General features: G+C 43.8%; 1 protein-coding gene and 1 long non-coding RNA gene across 14 annotated transcripts in view; one reads left to right on the forward strand and one right to left on the reverse strand.

The window, feature by feature from the left end:
- The window catches only part of LOC122460505, a 64,690-nt gene extending 52,537 nt beyond the window's left edge, over positions 1-12,153 (reverse strand). The window contains exons 1-2 of the long non-coding RNA XR_006281848.1: positions 12,019-12,153; positions 10,119-10,223 (exon numbers count right to left, since the gene is read on the reverse strand). This is a non-coding gene — a long non-coding RNA (uncharacterized LOC122460505). The remainder of the gene's footprint in view (positions 1-10,118; positions 10,224-12,018) is intronic.
- WT1 (WT1 transcription factor) overlaps positions 1-16,075 on the forward strand; it is a 137,768-nt gene that overhangs the window by 77,264 nt on the left and 44,429 nt on the right. For 2 of the 13 annotated variants that reach the window (XM_038404466.2, XM_038404462.2), the window contains exon 1: positions 11,930-12,992. The exons of 2 other annotated variants lie outside the window; for them this stretch is intronic. In XM_038404466.2, coding sequence (XP_038260394.1) covers positions 12,602-12,992 — 391 coding nt within the window. In that variant the 5' untranslated portion in view covers positions 11,930-12,601. Of the gene's footprint in view, positions 1-11,907; positions 12,993-14,323; positions 14,374-16,075 lie in introns of those variants that run through there. 9 more of the 13 variants (XM_043515761.1, XM_043515758.1, XM_038404465.2 and 6 more) reach the window with 9 other exon arrangements.

The following is a 16,075-nucleotide window of genomic DNA, read 5'->3' on the forward strand; positions in this document are numbered from 1 at the left end:
GATTTGAATGATCCCAAAAAAAAAATTACGAATCACTGAAGGCAATAACTGTTTAAAGGTCAAAAAGAGATGTCTTTTGCAAAATACTGTGTTTGGTCTGGGGAACAAAATTCCTGGAGATAGAAAATAGACTGACAGCCAGGTATTTCAATATGTCTTTTCTGAGTATACTTTTTTATAAACTATTTGAAGTATAGTGCTTGTGTGTAATGCAGGAAGATACAACAAATATACATCTGTACAAGCAGATCATCAAAATAAGTAGAATTAATGGCCCCAAGCGTGGATAGAGAGGGCAAAGAATTGTGCTGCTTAGAGTGAGGCAATGAGATAAATAACTGCTAAGAAACCTTTTTGAAACTGTACAGAATCCAACATCTGATCTGTTCCCAAGAGCTAACAGTTTGGAAATGTGGATCCTCTGAATTTGGAAACAAGTTACATAGAAATTTGAGTTTCTTCATGTGAGTTAATCTGTGAATAAATCAAAATATCCATTTATTATAGATATTTTCCTTGCATTATCTTCTTATTTGAATTTAATATTTATGATCTTATGAGGGCATGATTAAATCTCTATCAATAGATATATAACTTGGACTTTGTGAGATATATCTAATTACTCCTAAAGGGGAAAAAATAAATCACTTAGATCTGGAACAGTGATCACAATGGAAGTTTCTTTTACAAAGAATTTATGGAGACTTGAAGTCAGTAATACGTTTTGAATAAATGCACTATTGACCAGTATTAAATTTCCATTGGCTTTATCTTGTTTTTTCTAAGCAACTGCTCATAAACTTTTTTTATATCTTGATTAGCATGGTGGTGCTACTTGCAAATCTATTCATAGAGTTATTAATCATTTGTGTTATAATCTAAAGAAAGGAGTTGCACTTATTTGGTTGTTCCTTTCATTGTTTCTCTTAGAAAGCATAAATTACAACTGACAGGGTCTCTTTGTCCCTTGCTTTTTCTGTTTCTTTTCCACCAGTACATTTAATATTTTGAACAGAGATTAGGTAAGGCATCACCAAGGTAGTCTTAGTTCTGATCTGCACGTCATTTAACTCTACAGTGAACCAACGAGAAAAGAAGACAAATAAATAACAGTTCTGATTGGTTTAGATCCAGCAGACTTCCAATGTCTCTTTAATTCCTGTTCTAACATTTTGCAACTGAATAGTAGAATGTAAGCATTAGTTGTGTTTGTTTGTTTTAGGGCCAAATTCATCCTTCATGTAACTCCAGTATGCTTACACCAAAGATAAATTTGGACCTAAGACTCTGCTTTAACGAGTGATTTTTCCCCCCTCTCCCCGTTAACTTCAGTTCCAATTCTTCCCAGCCTCAAAGTTTATCTAAACTACAAAAAAACAAAAACAAAAAGCTGTGTGTGCTGCTGAGCCCAGTTTATCTGCAAGTGTAAACAAGGAAAACATGTGCTGCAGTACTACTGTACTGGGGGGCATATAATATCAGAATAGACAGTTAGAAGGACAGACTGCATTCAGCTCTATTTGAGAACCCATTGTTAAAACCTGCTCAGAACACTGTCAGTAAAAATCTTTGAAGGGGTGTGAGGAAGGAGTTGAAGTTGAGGGAAGTTACAATTGACTGTCTACCCTCTCACCAAATTGGTTGGATGTTCTATGCAACAGTGCATACATGAAGGAAGAGTTGGATTTAATGGGGAAGGGGAAGGAAGGAAGCAAATTTTATATAGGTTTTTTTGGGGTGGGGGGAATGAAGCAGAATAAAGGGCTGGGAGAAGTCAGTTTTTGAAGTTGCTTTTTATTGCTAATTGCTTCCAGCAATTTATTTTTCAAGAACCATACATAAATTATTAAGGTATTGGCCCTCAGTATAGGTACTTCATTTCCACATACTTGAATGTGTGTTCTAGGTGGATCCATTTATATAAGGCAGAGAGAGTATGTGTCTGTGAGCATTATAGACATTTGCCTGTATAGGAACACTGCATAAAGTAGTCTGATAAGCACAGAGAGCATCTGAATTCTAAGTATGATCAGCCTTGATTGAATGAAAGGGTCATTTCCTTTGACTTCTATCAAGTAAACTGATTGTGCCCTTAGGACCCGAAGGCATGGAATCCTCTACCCACGCTGTGAAGAAGGAGTGGAGACACTCTGTGGCTGGTACAGTAGTGTGAGGGTTGCAGTAGCCCTGGCATTTTCTGCACTCTCCCCTTGGATGTTCTGCACTCTCCCAGATTGCATGAGTTGGTCACTAAATGCAAATCCACTCACTCCTCTTGCACAAAAAGGAACAAACAAATCACATACAGCTTTGATAACTTGCATGGGTTAGCACCATGAGATCCCATTGTGCTATGGGATTCCAGTGGTTCTGCCAAGTCTTCCACAGCACTGGGCCATCATTTTTGCTGTGGATCTGCTGTCAGCAAGAATATCAAAACATGCCACCAACCACTGTTGTCCCCACAAAGGTTGGTAACTCTCTATATTTAAGGTATGGACAAGCTCCTTCCATCCTTCATTTTCAACTTGAATTATGGAATGGTGCAAGCCTTAATATTGGTATATTTTACATATTTCAAAATGTATTTGTATTCCTGCTTGTCAGATACAGAAATGCCTGACAAGAAATACCATAGAAAAGAATTTTGGGAGAGAACTGACGCACTGATGCTGCACAAAATACAACAATATGCATGTATATAGCACACTTTATCCCATCACCCTTGTGAAATAGATATGAATATCATTATTTCTGTTGTACATGTAAGTAAATAGAGGCACATGGAACTAAAACTCCTGGGTCCTATTAATAGTCCCTGCTTTAACCATTGAACATACTGCTACAGCCTTCATATTCTTGGGTTCTGGTGTCATTGTTACGCAGTGGGACAAAGAGGAGACTCTGAATTCCCCCCAAAATGAAACCCAGGTCCCACTTAGGGTATTAAGCATGTGTCTAACTTTAAGCATGTGCTTAAGTTAGGTAGGTGCTGAAGTACACTGTTGAGGCCTAAGGATGCAGCCACTCACTTGACAGTACTTCCTCTGTACCCAAGGGTTCAGAACAAGATTTTAGATAAGTGGACCAGATTCTCAACTGGAATAAATTGGCAGAACTCCAGTGGAGTTATACTGATTTATACCAGTTGAGAATCTGGCCTATCGTGTATCTTTGCCCTATGTTACTATAAAGGGGTGCTCAAGAATAAACTGGAATTAGGACTTCCCTTGCATTGTTAAATGTTTTTTGAGAAATAAAAATGAAAAATGAAGCCATACATGGTAGGAAAACATGCTTGTGCCTAATCCATTGGAGAAATTGTTATAGAACAATTCACCCTTAGGGCAATGCTGCCCTGTTATTTTGCTAAGGTTAGTGAGACCTTGGGTTATCTTCTGTGTCAGTGCCAGTCACAAACAGGCTTCACTTACTCACCAAAGTTGTCATAAGTATTCTGAGCTCTGTTTTAGTGACTTGGCATAATGTGCTTATTTTAGCTGGACCTTTCCCACCTCTTTTGAATGTGTAAATCCTTCCACTGCATTCCAGATGTGTATCTGGATTCACAGACAAAATGCCAGATGGCTCAGAGTTCTCATAAATTTTATAGGGGACAGGGGTGACTTGCTACTTTTTCATCTACAATTTTATATTTAAAGATGGATCTGCTTTCAGATGTATTCTACCAACCTATAGATCAGACTAATTCCTTGGCTCCCAGTTAGCATATTTAAAAGTAGTCATTTCTGTGACTTTTAGATCCTTTCTCTATGAAATAAATTATTTACTAATTTAAAATGTCAGAGAGAAAAGGATGAAATCAAACTGCACCATGTTACCTAAAGTAAAAACAAAAAGCATATACTAAAGTGCCAAATACCAATAAAATTTCTATATAATTATTTTAGCTACTCTAAGTATGTCTCCCTGTACATCTGAGACTTTTAAAATGTCATATATACCAGATCTGAAAGATGTTACTGATATCTAGTTCTATATGAACTTTTATTCACCAGAATCTTGGCTAAGGCTAGCTGCACAGGGATATTTTATGACCTTATACAGCTTGATGATTTACATTTAGTTTTGTCTTAGCAGCCTGGTAATAAATTTTAACAGAACCCCTGTACTACCTAGTACTTCATTTTAGTTCATTTCCATCCAGGAGGGGTGCAAGGTGAGACTAAATAATAAGAGAAGAGTTACTATAGAAAGTGGAATGATAGCTGCCCAGTTACTTATGACACTATTAAAGGCACAGACACTAGTGTTTTTTTCCTACCAAGAATTCAAGCATAGAGCTAGATCATTATTGTAGCCTTTGTCAGACACCTCAACAAAGTGAAAGAACTTATTCAGTGATGATACAATTAAAGCCAGTAATCAAGAAAATTAGGAGGGGACAATGTAAGACAATGAAATAAACCCAGGCTGGGTGAAAAGCATTTATATGAACTAGAAGTCTTATCAAACACTGAGAAATACCTTTTTTTTTTTTCAAAAGAGGGAGACTTGAACACTATGCTTCCTACAGGTGCAGAGTAAGTAATTTTTTTCCCCTTCTCCACAAAGTTGAATTTGGGGTCAGAAGTTCTAATTGTAACCTCAGACTGGAATTCCAGATGGTGTGTTCGGGACTAGCAGCAAGTCTCAGTTCATCAATTTCATGTGCTCGAATATGTGCTCTGGCTGTGGCCCTGACTCCATTCCCAATGTGGCATTAATGCAGAACAAATTGAGACATATCCTCTATATAATTAGTTCCAGAATTTCAAAGATTTACGGTAAAATAATAGAGTAAACTCCCCAAATCTGTCTTATTTTGCCATCCACAGAACATGGGAACACTTTGCTGTGGCATATTTACTGTAGTGCTGTACAGCATTGACACTGGAGCAAGTGAGGGAAGAAATAGAGCTGCCGCAAACTTGTTGTCGGTTGCTGATACTGGTGAACGCAACCTTCCATAAACTCCAGCCCGGTCTCCTAGCAGTTCAGGAGGGCTCGGTCAGCTCCTTGCTGTGAATCGGCTGCCAAGCAAGACCAAGCAGCACAGAAAACAAAAACGCAGAAGAATCCAGCCACCGAACAGGAGAGAAATTCTAATGCAATAATAGGCAATGGATTTCTGCGATCGAAAGGAAGGTGCGGAACCGGCTGTAGCACTGGGATCTGGCCGATGCAGACGGGTCTGTCATGAGGAAGGGAATTCCTTCTAATGGACTGCTCTGTTCGTAAATAGCCAGAGAACTGACTCTCTCGGGCACCTCCAGGCGCAGGGACACTAGATCTTACCAGGGCTGATGTGTGGTTCCCTTACACTGTTCAGGATTTGTGTGTGTGTGTAAAAACAGTTGTGTGCTTGGGTTACACATTTTAAACACTAGTTAATCCGTAAATTCCCGCACCCGCTTTTGCAGGAGGCGAGCGCAGGAAGTGCACCGGTTTGAGATTTTCAAAGCAATGTGCAGAGACTTAAGGAAATCCCGTGCACGCTGCTGAAAATCTCCATCCCACACCACCGACGTGTCCAGAGTGTATGTTTGAGTAGCAGCGTTGCTCCCTCTCCTCCCGCCGGGACTGCAGGGTGATTATCGTTGTACCCCGAGAAATGCAGCCCTTACAGACCAGAGCGCTGCACCGGCACTGCCCCTGGGGCGCGGCACATGTATTAATTAAGCGTTATTGGTTCCGTTTCATTTTTCATTGGCCAGCGTCTTGGGATTGCAAAGGCTCCGCAGCCCAATTGCCTGCCTGCTCTGGGATCTAATAACGCATACTTTGGTCCTGCTTTGGGGCCAAAGGGAGGTCACTGGCACTATTTATTACTTGGTTAAGTTCCTTCACTAAGGAGTACACGAATCTTGACAGATAGCTGGTTCCTTGTCTGTTTTTACAGTTGTACATTGCTTGTAAGGTTACAGAGGAAGCAGGGTAGAGAGCGGCTGAAAGTGCTTCTAATTCCCTGGTGCCGATGAGCTAACAGAATCCAGCCATATTTTCCTTCTATGTTGGTGACAGCATGCCAAAGTTTAAAGAAGGCGTTTGGGGGGAGAGGGAATCCCTGTCCCTCAGAGCACACTCCGTTTGATCTCACAATAATATATACATATCATACGTACTGGAGATTCGTTTTATCAAACATTCCTTTACACAGTTGTTTCCTGCCCTCGCAAAGTCACTCTTCCCCCCCTCGCTCGCTCTCCAGCTTCCCTGCGTAACCGCTGGTCGGAGCGTGAACCTAAGGCTTCCTTTCAGTTGGATGGTCAGGGAGCTGTCGTCCACCACCCCAGGGTGGCAACGGCCCCTGATTTCGCCTCTCCGGAATCGCCAGCTGAGGAAGCTGTTCCCTCCTCTGCACCGCACTGAAAACCCTGCTCTCCTGATCCCGAGCTAACGACACTAACACACCCTCCAGTTAGGCTTCAGGCTGCGTCCTAGGTCTGCACCTTTCGTGTTCCCAGCACTGGTCTCTCGCCTCATGCCAGGGCAGGGCTGGTGTCCGCCTTCTGAAATCAATCGGCTGCCCGTGGACCCAAAGGGGAGCGCGCACGGGGAAGGCACTGCCAGTGTGGACAGAACAAGAGCTGGGTCCAGCCGCTCTTGGGCCAGAGCGCGCCATTGGTTGAAAGCAGCGCTCTCCATCGAGAGGAGTGGTACGCTTGGGCCAGGGGTCCCGCGCTTGCGGAACTTGTGCTCGGGTGAGGGTGGAATAAGGAGCCCTACCAGGAGGGACCGGCTGGCCGGAGCTCTATGCGTCCTGCTGCTCCCTTTAGACCTACTAGTTCTATGCAGCTGAGACTAGAGGCTGACAGGGAAGGGGCAAGGGTAGGGAACCGACTCTGTTTCCCCGCCGGTTTCAGTGAAATTGATCCATGAACTACGAGGAAAATAGTAATCTGCTGGCGGGGGCTGGGAGCTCTGAGTTTCCTTCTGCGCAGCCGAGGGCGAATCCGATTATTTGGTTGCAAGGAAGGAACATGCTACAGAGAAGGCTCCTCTCCAAACGCAGAAGCTCACATTTGAAATCTGTCTTCCCACTCCACATTTGTCTGAGAATCCTCTTCTTCGCCCAGTAACTGTCGGATCCTCTCCCTCGAGGCTGAGGGCCCGATCCTGCATTCCTAGTGCATCCCAGCCTTGTAGCCGGTGTATTTGTAAATAGCCAGCGTTACTGTTTTGCTGCAACTTCCTCTGCAGGCGCATTTTAAACTCCAAATAAATAAACGTGGCTTCAGCGCGACACTGAGGCTCACGAGGAATGCAGGATCGGGCCCGGTGTGATTAATTCTCTGCCTCTCAGCCTCTTTGCTCCCTGCACCCTGGACTCCTGGAGATGGTTCACAGCTCTGTTTCTGCTGCTCTTGGCACTTAAATAATCAAACCCTGATCAGCTCCCTGAGTGAAAGGAGACAGATCCCTCTGTTTGCACTGAACCGCGTGAACAAAGATCGGGATTGTTGGGAATTTATCTCTGTTTAAGTCATTCTCCCCCACCCCCAAGCCATGAGCGGATCATTTATGGTGCTTAGTAAAGCGTAATAAGAATTCTCAGCCCATTAATTGGTGGGATGGAAGGGAGAAAAATAAGAGGGGAAAACGCAGAAAGGGTCGATACTGCAGCAGTGTGTGAAGGTGGTTCCCAAAGCCCATTTTGCCAGGGATCTAGAGGGAATCTCTGCATCAGAGTGCTGGAATAATAAATGCTTCAGGATATTATTAAAGAACTTTTGCAATTAATTATTAAAAAGTTGGAAGAGATATTAAACCTGCTTCGGGGGTTAAACCCATTTCTAAGTATGGGAGGGCTGGATGAGACCTAAAGTGGGAGTGGGGCACTTAGATAATCCCACATCTGGCTATTGGGGCTCTCACACCTTCCTCTGAGGCATCTGCTCATGGCCACCGTCAGAGAGACCGGACACTGATCTGGTCTGGCAATTCCTATGTTCCTGTCTTTTGTTTTGAGGCCCAGGGACCAGAATTCTGAACTGTTAAACTCTGTGACTTAAGTGGGGTTCCTCCTGATTTACACTGGTGTGAGATTAGAATCGGGCCTCCGTCCAATATTTTAAAAATGGGACAGATGTAGATACGGCTATATTTAAAGGTTCTTTTTGAAATAGGGAAGGTTTTGCTTGGCCTTGCTCCTTAGATCTGAAAATGAACTTGGGAAGGGCTCGTTTCCTTCAACACACATTCATACGCACTGGAATTGCTATAACTCTGGAAGAAGAGGGCTCTGAGCTCAATGGATTTGGATGCATGTACTAACCCCTTCCTGAGTTATCGGCCACGCTTCTGACCTTGACATTTAGCTCTTATTTGAAAACAACTCCAACAATAAAGTGCGTCTATTGCAGGGGTATTTTTAACCTGGTGCCCTGTTGAATGTGAGGAAATGGCTGCAAAAAGTGGGGATGGCCAATTACCAGGGGCTCTCTGTGATCTTCCTGCTGACTTTTTCCCTTCATAATTGACAAGAGAGGACTAGTTGACCGGTAAATAGAGTTCCACCCAATCTTTTATTGATTTCTTTGCTCGACCCAGTAGAATAGACAAATATAGAAGTCTCCAATTTTATAATTATTTGTGGCTTTGCCCTTTAGGATCTTCTCGGGTGGCAGTCGCTGGGCATCGCTGTTGGGAAGTACATGCCCCTAAATCTGGCTCTTTAAAGAAACCTGTTCAAAGCGATGGATTGATCGATTCAGGAATGTATGTGTCCTCCTAGCTTATAGCCAGTCTATGTATGCTTAGCATTCCTGCTAGGGTCAGGTGAAACTCTCGTAAAGACGGTATGTAACCTGTGCCAGTTACAGCACGGATCACATACGGGCAAGGAACATTTCAACACCTATCTCACCCACCTTCACATTTATCTGTAATAAGACACAGTTTTAACAAATTAAACTCGGTTTTGGGGGTACAAATTGACTTGTTTCCCTTCCCTCACCCCGTCAGTCCTTATTCTCAGCTGGAGCGGCGGTATTGGGTATAAAGACAGAACCTGCTGGAATTTATTTGCTCCTTGTTTTGGTTTAAAGTTTGCTGTTTGTTTGATTCTATCCACTTTGTGTTCAGCTGAGAGAGGAGAAGCTTTGGAAGTGCTTTCCTAAGTCTTCCTGACAGTCTGAATAATACAGTTCTCCCTAATGAGGAAATTACCTTTTCTGTTCAGTAATACTTCTGGTTACTTAAACAAAGCAAACAATTTACTAAAGAATAAGATAGTCCACTTTTAGAAGACTTTGCCTTTGTGCTAAGAGATCCCTAAAATACTTGGTATAAACAGTTCAAAGATGTTCATTTACACGTATATTTTGTAGTGTTCAGTACTGGAAGTTAATTAGATTATAAAGAACTTATCAAGTGCTGAAACAAACAAATTCAATAACTGTAACCAGCGGAATATTTACCTTTCAATGGCTCAAAAACGCTACTCTAGCTATAGGAATAAAATCAGATGACTATAGCTTGGTCAGTACTAGGTTAATTTGTACCACATTAGGAAGTAGGAGAGGGAACAGATAAAAATAAACAACAAATAAAAAATACAAACCAATCAATGTAATCGAAGGTTGAATCACCTCGATTCCCTTGAAAGAATGGGTTCTAATTTCATAAGCAATTTCTGGAAGCAATACCAAACAGAGTTCTCTTTAGTTTAATCCTCACTTAACAATAAATCCTCAAACCTGGGCGATCTTTGATTATTGCAACAACAACATTTCGCTGCTTGCCTTTGGGTTAAAATTTGTTTCATTTTAGAGTAGTAAAACCAATTTACATATTCAACCCATGATTTAGAAGACTTTTGCTTCAACGTTATTTCTCAAAATCATGTAGTTTAATCACTTAACTACAAAACATTTAGTTGTGTTAATTAATTATTTAAGGGAGAAAACAAATTCAGACCCTGATACTTAAATACGGTTATTTGCATTGATTCTGTTATTTTAAAACATAAAATCGGAGTTGATAATACAACTTCTGATGCTGTGTGGGGAAAGGATTACAGTGAACATTGCTATGTAGACTATGACAAATTCGGTTTTACAGAAAAATGCTAATTACAGTTCGTTGAGATGTAAAGATCTTTTATTTTTACGTACCCAAAGCGGAAGGTTTCAGGGTGAGGTTCGAGTGTGACTGCTGCATTTTATTTAATATTCTACATGTCCCGTAGATAATTTTATGTTATGCAGGTTGAATTATGCCTGGTGGGGAAAAAATACAAAGTACACCGACCGAGTGATCTGGAATGTTTCGCTTTTCGTGGAATAGGCATGCAATATCAAAATGTAAAGACGTGTAATATCAAAATATACCATCGAGGACCTATCAGAACCCTGTTTATATGAGGCGTTGGAAGCGTCTTTCAGAAGCAGATGATTTATTAGTAACTTTGAAAAAAGGAGGTAGCCGAACAGGAGCCCCTATTTCATGTTTGGAAAGAGTGTCATTGCTTTAAAAAACCGAACAAACTACCACCACTTTATTGGCTGAGTAGGACAGAGAACGCCAACGAGACAAACTGCTGTGAGAGCTGAAGATGGGTTTGTATCGGTCTCTTTCCTTGCTGTAAGTGTCTGTTGTCTGCAGGCAAAATCCAATTCCGTGGGAGAAACTGTCGCTTGTCCCGGGAGCTCGATCTCTCGAGGGAGAGGGTTGGAAGGAAATTTCACACGGACCAGAGTCAGTGGGTGTTTCCAGCCAAGGCTTTCTAATGAGCCCCCTCCACTGTAAGGACCTGATCCAAAGCCCCTTGAAAACAATGGTGATGCTCCCCACTGATTGGAGTGGGCTGTGGATCAGGCCCTAATTGCTCATCGCCCTGCAGTTTGTTTGGATTCCATTCAGCGCGATTCATTGCCATGATGAGCATCTAACCAGCAGCTAGAGCGTGGGGTAGCAGAGAGGGCGGCTGGGGACACCTGGCCAGTGCAGGTGCTAACCTCAGCCGCCCGCCTGACGCCCAGCCCGGGCCTTTGCGCTAGCCCAGAGTGTGCGCTGACGTGGCTCGCCTCCCTGCGAGCCCTGGGACAATGTCAAGGGGAAGGGCGGGTGCGCTGAGTTTTAATGGGGATTTCCCGGGTGCCACTTTGGCATCGCGAATAGAAGTTGCCCCCAGGCCCTGCTTTGCAGAGGATGCTGGTCTCCCGGGCAAACACGGTCTCGCCGCGCGTGGAAGAAGGGCAGGGGAGGCGGGGGGAAGTGCCAGGCGATTCCTTTGGAAGCAAAGACTCCATCAGCCCCTGTTATTGATCGTGTACGGTTCTACAGCAGCCTGCCTGGCTGAGTCCTTTCGGTGGGATGGTGTGTTTCATTTAAATACCAGTTCACTGCGTGGAACTGGGGCCATCTTTTTTAAGAGACTGAATCCCCTATATCTCAGCACACTAAAGTATCACTGGCCAGCCAACTAAAGTCCCTTCCTGTGTGACTCTGCCCTTTGCTTCCCTTGTGATTCTCTTCCATACCTCTGGTCCTCTCCAGTTTGAGCCTTTGAAGAGATTCGTAGAGATCTCAGGACTCTGGTACCCTAAGGAGCCCTGTCACACTGGCCGTCCCAGGAGGGAAGTTCTTGATGTCTCCCCAATGTCCGGGCAATTAATTCCGCCCCCAGCCCCGCAAAACGGCCACAAAAGATCAGGCCAATTAGGCATTACCCTGCCAGGTAATGAATGATCTTATTACTCTTAGGTCTTCATCTCACTTACTAGAGTGAATTCCTCCTGCCCGTCCTTTAGACCTTCCACTTGCGCACAGGTGCCCGCAAAAGGAGTATTTAATTCCTCTTGGGACCTTTAGCAAGGAGAGATTTGCAATGAAAAGACGCATTTTCTGCCTCTTTAAAACGGCGCCTTTCATTCTTGCTTCTGGCAAGGAAAAGCTCTTTTCCCCCCTTCCCCGGATTGCCTGTAATAGATTCCCCCTCCCCTATCCCAATTGTGCCAATAACTGTTCCACATGCAAGCCGCTCGTATCTGAAATCGTTTAGCTTGTACTTACTGACCACCTGGAGCCATCTAATAACCTGCCTGCTGCGGACTCTCGCTCAAGGCAAAGGCAAACCCGAGGGCTCTTAGGGTTAGTGGCGTTTGCACCAAGGGGTGGGAGTAACGTGTAGGGAGAGAAAGATTCTCCCAGCGCCCCGCCAGCCCCCTCCCTCCAGTGCTTTGGGTCTGGCTTGGCGCAGCAGAGCAGGCTGAGCTTGGCTGAACGGAGCATCAGAGCCCTGACTCCTCCTCCCGTGCAAGCCCCGCTATTTGAGCTTTGGGAACTTGAGGGCGGCCAGGCAGCATCCGAGGTAGGGAGTTCGAGGCGGCTCGCGCGCCCCGTTGCTCTCCCGGTGCTGTCGGAGTAAGGGGCGAACCTGGAGAACAACCTTGCCCTGGCGCTGCTGCCGGCTCCCGCAGGGCTGGACCCGGGGACTTGTGTTCCGGAGCAAGCTTCCCCCAAGGGGCTGAGCTCGGCAGCCTGGTGCCTGCAGCCGGAGCCGGGCTCTGGCTTGGCAGGCAGGGGGCAGGTCGCCTGGAATAAGTGCGGCCCGGGGGGGGACTGGCTCCCCGGCAGGAGGAAAGTTTGCGACCAGATGGGCTCCGACGTGCGAGATCTCAACGCCCTGCTCCCCTCCGTGTCCTCCCTGCCGGGCAACAGCAACTGCGCCATGCCGGTGAGCAGCGCAGCGCAGTGGGCGCCGGTCCTGGACTTCCCCCCGGGGGCGTCCTACGGCTCGCTGGCCCCGCACTCCTTCATCAAGCAGGAGCCCAGCTGGACCGCCTCGGACCCCCACGAGGAGCAGTGCCTGAGCGCCTTCACCGTCCACTTCTCCGGCCAGTTCACCGGCACGGCCGGCGCCTGCCGCTACGGACCCTTCGGAGCCCCCGCGCCCAGCCAGGCGCCCTCCGGCCAGGCTCGGATGTTCCCCAACGGCGCCTATCTGCCCAACTGCTTGGAGAGCCAGCAAGCCATCCGCAACCAGGGTAAGGCCAGCTTGCGCCCGGGGAATGGTTTATGGGGCTCTCCCTCTTAGTGCTACAATCCCGACAGGCTCGTAAACGGAACCGTGCCTTGGCTGTTCCCCGCCAGGCAGCAGCTGGGTAATCTAACACCCGAGCCCTTTCCCAGCGTGTCCTCTTCCCCGTGCAACTCACTAGACTACCAAGATCAGGACCCCCCCCTTCTGAAACCGGACCAATGACTTTTTGGACCAACATCTCTAGACCCAGTTCTGGCAGCCATGTATCTGCAGGGATTTCCATTGCACGCCGCTGTTAAACTGGGATGGCCACGCACTCAGGCTTTCTTTAAAATAGTATACGAATTGGCATTGCTATTCTATTCGCTCCTAAACTGAGTTCTCCCTCGGCTCCTGTAGTGAAGGTGGGTGCTTCACTCCTGTTGTTTGGCGAGACCGGGAAACTTTCTCCTTGCAGGGTTTTGTTTCAAAGTGGGACTGGCTTCAGGACAGTCAAATGTCGGTGGGGTTACTCTCAAGGTGATCTAGAGAGTTTACTTCCAACATATCTGGTATAAAGTGGGGAGTTATCTTAAACCGTTAATGGATCATTGTAAATAAATCACTTCCGTTAGCATATATTTTTAATCTGAAACCCTCTGTTTGTTAAACTAACGTTTTGAAGCTGTGAAATAACACGCCCACTTTTCCCTCTCCACTAAACAGGTAATTATGGCATCTCCCATTGGAAGATATTTTAAAAAACAAAACCCGAGCTAACCAAACAATGGGACGACATTTAGATAGATTCTAACACCAGATTCAGAGATTATTTTCCCAGGAAGGGAATAACGGAGAAACTACTATTTCAGTAGCCATTAAATTTACACCCATTAAATTACCAGAAAAATCTATTGGCATAAATCCGAGCAATCCCTAAATGTGGACACGTAATTATAATCTAACTATTTTCCTTCCCTTTGCTGTTGTTTAAACATCTGCAGATGTAACCGGGGAAGGGGGAAAATACCAAGCAACATATAATGAAGCACTGCGTTTAAGGTTCAGTTTTTACCCCGTTTGAAAGAAATAAGTGCGTCGTTTTTATTCTACGTGCAACCTTTTCCTGGGGCATCTGAAAGCTTGCAATGGCTCCTTGATTAAGGGTTTGCTGTTTAGAAATACCTTATGTAATCAACTACTACTTAATTATCTTAAATGGATTAAGATATAAGGTTTAATTATCTTAAACCTAAAACTGGAAAAATATAATTATAGATCTATTGAGACCATCCCTTGCTTGAATATGAGATTTTAAGATAAATTAAATGAGGCCTGATCGGGTGTTTTTTTTTTAATCAGACGGGAAGAGACCTTCAGGCAGGTTGCATTATCTTTGATCAAAGGTATGTTCTATTCTTTTTAAGAGGAGGGCAACAAATCCTTTCTACGCAAAGGTGTTCTGGGTGCCTTACACCAGATCGGTTACAATTCGGGTGTGTGTGTGTGTGTGTGTGTGTATATATATATATACACACACACACTTGTCAACCTCAAGAGCAGGGTTTCTTCTGTGGAATAAGTGCAATATTCACATAGTTGAATTGCTTACCTTCTAAAAAAGAAAAGGAGGACTTGTGGCACCTGAGAGACTAACAAATTTATTTGAGCATAAGCTACAGCTCACTTCATTGGATGCTCACAAAAGCTTATGCTCAAATAAATTTGTTAGTCTCTCAGGTGCCACAAGTCCTCCTTTTCTTTTTGCGAATACAGACTAACACGGCTGCTACTCTGTTACCTTCTAAAGTGCCTCATTGCAATGCATATTGATAATTCACCATCTCGTTAAAGAAACTGGGCTTTTATTAGTATTTGAATTGCGTCGTGGGTTGTAGAATAGGCATTGGGGAGAAAAAGCTAAGAATATATAGGAAAAATAAAGTATTTGAGCTTCATGATTTAATACTCAATTACTGTAGCATTTACTTCAGCAATGCAGTCCTTGAAACCAAGATGCTCGTTGATTCTAGGGCAGTAGTAGATGTAAAGTATCTCTGAGCAGCGTTCATTTACTTGGTTCCATAAGTAGTTCAAACGCCTTATTATTGAAAAGCGATCACTTTTGGAGAACTATTGGAATTGTGTATGGCGGGGGAGATGTTTCAGATTTATATGACACTTGGGCGTGTGTGAGCGCGGGAGGATGTCTTACTGATACTTTAAAATTTATTTTTATTATTTTAATTCATAGATTACTGGGCAGTGGAGTAGTTGGGGGGTATCAGGGTATCTTGCACTCTCCGACATGTTAGCTAAAACGTACACTTTCCATGATTGCAAACTAAAGAGCATTCGCCTTTCCAAATACCTGCTCTGTTTTTTTGCAGTTTGTGTGCACAAGGCTGGTGTTGGATTTCTAATGGTTAGCCGTTTTTCGAGTAACCTAATGTCTCCAGAAAAGTTCTTCTATATTTGCTTAAACGTTTAAAATGTGTATATATGCAGTATTCCTGGGGTCTTCCAGCAAAAATTAAACAAACAAGAAACAACAGTGAGGATTAGGAGAAGCAGACCGCTTCTAAAACACAGACAAGGGCAGCATATATAATAAATGTTTTAAATATGAGTATGGAGTGACTATGAACTGAGCTGCATTCTACATTTTTCTCAAAATAAGAGTAATTCCGTTTTTAATCATTCAACACCAGATACTGCTACCTTTATATTTTTCAGAGACTATTCATTCAGTAATGCTCAGTTAGATTTTCTATCTGTATACTTAAAAGCATCTGTTCTCCCCACGATGATATACAGTGTCAGATGGAAAGGAAATTTTGGTTCCACCGACATTAAGATAATTTTAAATATTAAAAAAAATGTTTGTGTGTGTGTGTGTGTGGATGGTGAAAGGAATGCAATTGGTCAGATCGATTCCCTCTAATCGATTCTTAGAGAATATTAGCCAAAATAAACCAATCTCTTTCGTTTAAAGAATTTCTTATGCTAGTCTGAATCAAAATGGTGAGGAAAATAAGTTTAACTTTTCCCAAAGAACCGTCTTCGCTATTTCTTTGGCTGGACCTGGGTATTACTGTAGGCAAACCT

The sequence above is a fragment of the Dermochelys coriacea genome, chromosome 6 (assembly GCF_009764565.3).
Source record: "Dermochelys coriacea isolate rDerCor1 chromosome 6, rDerCor1.pri.v4, whole genome shotgun sequence".
Classification (NCBI taxonomy): domain Eukaryota; kingdom Metazoa; phylum Chordata; order Testudines; family Dermochelyidae; genus Dermochelys; species Dermochelys coriacea.